Source organism: Salvelinus sp. IW2-2015, linkage group LG27 (assembly GCF_002910315.2).
Source record: "Salvelinus sp. IW2-2015 linkage group LG27, ASM291031v2, whole genome shotgun sequence".
Taxonomy (NCBI): domain Eukaryota; kingdom Metazoa; phylum Chordata; class Actinopteri; order Salmoniformes; family Salmonidae; genus Salvelinus; species Salvelinus sp. IW2-2015.
In genome coordinates, this window is record NC_036867.1 from 922,015 (window position 1) to 927,899 (window position 5,885).

Genomic DNA, 5,885 nt, shown 5'->3' on the forward strand with positions numbered 1-5,885 from the left:
TTCGTTCTAGAGAAGGGGGGGGGGGGCTGAGAAGCGTTCCTGTCTGTAATAAAGCCATTTTGTGGAGAAAAACCAATTTGAATTGGCTGAACCTGGCTCCAAAGTGGGTGGGCCTGGCTGCCAAGTGGTTGAGCCTAATGTCCTCCCAGACCCACCCATGGCTGCGCCCCTGCCCAGTCATGTGAAATCCATAAATTAGGGCCTAATGAATTCATTTCAATTGACAGATTTCTTACATGAAGTGTAACCCAGCAAAATCTTAGAAATTGTTGTATGTTGCGTTTATATTTTTGTTCAGTATAGATTTTTACAGTGCACACACACACACACAGTCTGTAGATCATCTTAGGAGCAGATTGTGTCTCAGTTGGGCTTTTCCTGGCGTCAGCGAAAATAAACGATGCCAAAACAGAACTCTGGAAAACCCCAAATTTCCTCTTTGGCCATTGGTCAGTTCTCTGCTTTCCCAATCGTTCAATTGGCCCATTATATGTCTCCCGCCTCCCACCCCCCTGTGGTGTGCATGTGCCAGATAAACTGCCATGGTCATGGATGTATTGTTTAGCTGTGTGTGGTGGTGTGTTTGTGTGTGTGTGTGTGTGTTGTGTGTGTGTGTGTGTGTGTGTGTGGTGTGTGTGTGTGTGTGTGTGTGTGGTGTGTGTGTGTGTGTGTGTGTGTGTGTGTGTGTTGTGTGTGTGTGTGTGTGTGTGTGTGTGTGTTATAGAGCCATTTGGTTGGCTGAATTGTTTAGCTGGAGAGAGTTCTGAGGAGGTCATGTCAACACCAAGAGGTAGAGGGAGAGAGGGGGAGGGGAGGGAGAGAGAGAGGGTGGATGGAGGTAGAATAGATGGAGAGAGATAGAATAGATGGAGAGAGTAGGATGAATGGAAGAGGGTAGGATGGATGGAGAGAGGATGGAGAGAGAGTAGGATAGATATATGGAGAGAGGTAGAATGGATGGAGAGAGGGTGGTTAGGGATGGATGGAGAGAGGAAATAGATGAGAAGGGGGGTATAGGATGATGGAGAGAGAGATAGAGATGGATGGAGAGAGGGTAGGGATGATGAGAGAGGTAGAAGGATGGAGGAGAGAGGTAGGATGGATGGAGAGAGGGTGGAAGGACGGTAACGACATATATGAATAGAATGGGCCAATGATAGGACGATTGGAAAGCCAGAGAAATGTGGACACATGATGGCCGAAAGAGGAAATTTGGAGTTTTCCAGAGTATTGCTGATTGTTTGAGCGAACTCGTATTATTTTCGCTACGCCAGGGAAAAGCCCTCAACTGAGACACAAATGACTGCCCTCCTAAAGAGAATTATACTATCGAGGAGAACGATGGATGTTTTGTTAGTGAAATGGATGGAGAGATGGGTTGATGGTAGCACTGTGGAAAATAAGAGAGATGCTAGTAATAACTAACAGAAGGAATATAGAAACGCAGAACATACAAACAATTTCTAAAGGAGCTTTTGCGTGGTAGGATGGAATGGAGTAGGAGGTTAACATTCAATAGTGAAGGAAAATCTGGATGTCAAATTGAAAGATGGAAATTGCATAGGCCCAAGTTATTGGATTTCACTATGAAGCTGAATAGCGGCAAGATGGGCGAGCGAGCGAAGTAGGGGTTGGGTCTGTAGAATCGGGATGGAGCGTAAGACAATAGGCTCAACCACTTGGCAGGCCAGGCCCAAACCCACTTTGGAGCCGGTAGGATGATGGAGAGAGGATCAGCCAAGTCAAAATTGGTTTTCTTCCAAGCAAAATGGCGTATATATTACAGTGGAAACAAGGTAAGCGCTTCTCAGACCGACCCCACCTCACGCCGCCCCCTTCTATCGGAATAGAGAGATAGAACGACGAGTTGGGAGGCAAGCTAGGTATTATGGAGAGAGGGTGGAGTGAGTAGAAATAGAATTGAAAGCAAGATAAAATTAAGGTCTTTGGCAACATAGCACATGTGGTGGAGATCTTCCTTAGCAGTCAGCATGCCAGAATTGCGAACGCTCCCCTCAAAAACTTGAAACATCTGTGCCATGGGTGTGTAGAATGGATGCGAGGAGAAGGGAGCGATGCTGGAGTGATGACAAAACCCCTTGGATGAGACAGACCCAGACCTCCCCAAGTCCCCCTGGATGAGACAGACCCAGACCTCCCCAAGTCCCCCTGGATGAGACAGACCCAGACACATACACCAGTGCCTCTAGCTTTTTTGGATCCCTAAGCGAGATTTGGTCCCCACACCTTTTAAAATAATTTCATGCAATCCTACTCATTTTGGGGTGAGAGAAACTGCAGCAGTTTTAAAGCTAATTTCCTGCTATTCACATTTTGCCATGACTTATGCCATGTTCATATGCTATCTGAGTGAGAGTGACTAACTAAATCAATATGGGGCCCCTGGAGGTCAGGGTCCCAGGGCACATTCCCTGCATGCCCGGTTGGTCAATTGGTGCTGATTAGGCCTAGGCCTACTACAAGGTTTATAGCTAGACTAGCTTACCTAGCAATCTAAAGAAGAAATCTGACATGGGATAACTGAGTGACTGACATAACAAGAGAAAACGTGCTGATGCGCTACCAAATGTCGAAATGGCACATTGTGCATTCTACTATTTTAACTCTCAACAGTAAGTTGAGACCCCGACGGAGTTCCTAAAAATGGGGGCCCCGACCAAAAAAAAACGCCCGAGCACATATTGAGGCCAGATGTTTAAGATACATAACTGAGAAACAAGATCCATTTATTAACCAGACAGAAAAGTCCTGTTTTTCTTATAGAATAGAACAATGGAATAATAAAAACGTAACTTATTGACACGTGATACGTCTATGCCTACAAAGAGAGAAGTGCAGATGTTGGTAGGCCGAACATAGATATGTAGTCTATATCTATGTAGCAAACTGACTTCCTAGCGTAATAATAATTGCATTTCAGGTTTGGTTTATTTTTAGCCAGAACCGAAAGTTCCTCCAAGACTCCGTCAAGTTTTTCTTCGCCGTGGCTTTGCCTGCTGTCCTGACTCTGACTTTCCCTCTCCTCCCTCTGCCTCTCGCTCTCTCACTCTCTGCTGGAGGGAGGGGGGGACAGAAGTTAACTACCCTCTGCTCCGTTTTTGTTCTGGAACCGGAGCGGAACAGAGAAGGGCGTGAGGCGGTGTTCGGTATGGCGGGAGGCTCAAGCGGCGTCTCATTTCTCGGGGTTCTGCTGCTCGCTGCGATTCTGGTGCAGACCGTGGCCGTTACTGTCACCGTGCTATACTTCACTAACGTCCTCAACACGGTAAGAACCGGGTGAAAAATAAGGGTGGCAAAAATACACTTACTATATAAGGTCGCTTGATGGAGCTTGGATTTGGCACTTTTGTGACTATTCCATTGGCTCCATTGTTTCGGGCAAACTAAATGATGTATGTTGAAAGTATTTGAAATCTATTTGATCCAGGCTTGATACGTGTTGTTTACCATGTGTTTATGAGATGTTATGCTGTGCATGCCAATTCGCACACAGTCGGAGAAAGTAGTTATGTTCCAATAAAGCTTTTGCATGAAAACTCGTTGCTCTGCAAATGATTTCCCTGACTTGTTTGTTGATTGTAATAAACATTGCCTACGTGTGCAGAGAACGCTCAGTGCATTCTGTAAGATAAGGAGTGTTTGTGTTGTAGTGATGTGGCCTGGGAATAAGGAAGTTCTGTGCAGAGAACTGCAAAGGTTAGTGTTGTCTGGAATCCTTGGGATGTCCCTAGCCTAAACCCTAACCTTAACCCCTACATTACCCCTTAACTTACTCTAACCCTAACCATTTTAAAGTTAAACTTCAATGGGGTAACATTAGTTAGGACATCCCAAGGATCCCGGAGAGCAAAAGATTGACTGCAAGAAAACTTTGTTGATATGCCAATTATCCAATTGTATTGTTTTCTTATTGTTTAACCTTGTTTTAGCAGGGAACATTAAGTGTATTCTAAGTGCATTGTCCAAGTGGTGTTGAAATTGTAAATGTTTGACTTTTGTTAGGCTCTTTGTGTTCTCTCATGCAGCTGTGTAACCTGGATTCTTTCCATAATGATTGAGCAACAATGCTGACTCTCCCTCTCGGCTTCCCTATACTCCCCCTCTCTCCCATTCTCCTCTTTCTCTCTCTCTCTCTCTCTCTCTCTCTCTCTCTCTTGTTCTGTCGGTCCCTGTCTACTGTCTGTCTGTTACTGTTCTTCTGCTATCTCTCTGTCCGTAACTAAGCTTGGTGGTGGTGCTTGTAAACTGACCCCACCCAGTCATGCTTCGTCTGTCTGGTACAACAGGCGCAGGCTCAAGATCCATGCGCGTACCTAGACAAACACGACAGATGTCTAGCTATCTGGAACATGGATAACAGACTAGACACTAGGATACCTTATGGGACAGACAGGACAGACCAGACACGAACAAGAATCAGGTCTAGTCGTTGACAGACAGGACATCAGGATGTCAGGTGTCACATGATCAGGATCTCAAACATCGGTACACAACAAGACAGTAGCATCACCAAGAAAGACAAGCGCAGGTTCGACCCTGCCAACGAGGACCGAAGACTCTGGTGACCCAAAGGACATACTGTCTGTCTGTCTGGTCTGATCTGCGTCTCGTCGTCTGTTCTGTTTCTGTCGTGGTCTGCCTCGTGTCTGTCTGTTCGTCTGTCTGTCTGTCTGTCTGTCTGTCTGTCTGTCTGTCTGTTCTGTCTGTCTTGTCTGTCTGTCTGTCTGTCTGTCTGTCTGTCTTCTGTCTGTCTGTCTGTCTGTTCTGTCTGGTCTGTCTGTCTGTCTGTCTGTCTGTCTGTCTTGTCTGTCTGTCTGTCTGTCTGTCTGTCTGTCTGTCTGTCTGTCTGTCTGTCTGTCTGTCTGTCTGTCTGTCTGTCCGTTCTTCTGTCTGTTGCTTGTCTGTCTGTCTGTCTCTTGTCTGTCTTGTCTGTTCGTGTCTGTACTGTCCTGCTCTGTCTGTCCTGTCTGTCTGATCTGTCTGTCTGTCTGTCAGTGGATTTACGATCAGTGGTTATGGTCTGTTAATCATACCAAACCTGTACTACAACAGGAAAACTGAAAGCCTAAAAAACAGCAACAGAAAATGTTATGAAGACGTATTCAGACAGACATCCATTTGAACATGGCCAGTATTTAGTTTGATTACAAGTGTAACTTGAGGAAGTGAAGTTAACAAAACTGTTTAATGATGCAAGTGTTCTCAACTCGGGTCCCCCAAGAATCCCTAAAACAACGTTAAGCCTACACCCTAACAACGTTAGCCTAACCCTAAACAACGTTAGCCTACACTCTCTTTGTTTCAGATGAACAACAGAGTGGATATATTCATTTAAATGGTGTGTTGTTCAGATGAAGGAGGTGTGTAGGATTTAATTTAAAGTTGTCTGTTGTTCAAGATGAAGGAGGTGTGTAGTATTTAATTTAAATGGTGTGTGTTGTTCAGATGAAGGAGATGTTTGCAAGAAGCAGTGTGTCGTTCTGACACGGGCCCGACCTCAAGGAGGGGGATACATACGCTCCTCCACCGAGGGAGAGGAGACCCCTGCATGGCCAGGTCACACAGCAACTACACATCCTTCATTAGATGAAGGTAACACACACCCTTCATAGAGAAGGTAACACCACATCCTCATAGAGAAAGGTAACACACATCCTCATAGAGAAGGTAACACACACCCTCATAGAGAAGGTAACACCACACCCTCATAGAGAAGTAACACACACCCTCATAGAGGAGGTAACACACCAACCCTCATAGAGAAGGTAACACACACCCTCATTAGAGAAGGTAACACCACAACCCCCTCATAGAGAAGGTTAAACACACACCCATAGAGAAGGTAACAACACACCCTCATAGAG

At 45.5% G+C, this 5,885-nt stretch overlaps 1 protein-coding gene across 1 annotated transcript in view; it reads left to right on the forward strand.

Annotated features, from left to right (window-relative positions):
- Positions 1–2,746: 2,746 nt before the first annotated feature.
- Positions 2,747–5,885, forward strand: part of LOC111953838 (tumor necrosis factor ligand superfamily member 10) — a 9,164-nt gene continuing 6,025 nt past the window's right edge. Inside the window, 4 exon segments of the mRNA XM_070435585.1 lie at positions 2,747–3,286; positions 5,467–5,497; positions 5,500–5,577; positions 5,738–5,760. Of these exon segments, the coding sequence (XP_070291686.1) occupies positions 3,170–3,286; positions 5,467–5,497; positions 5,500–5,577; positions 5,738–5,760 (249 nt within the window). The 5' untranslated portion in view covers positions 2,747–3,169.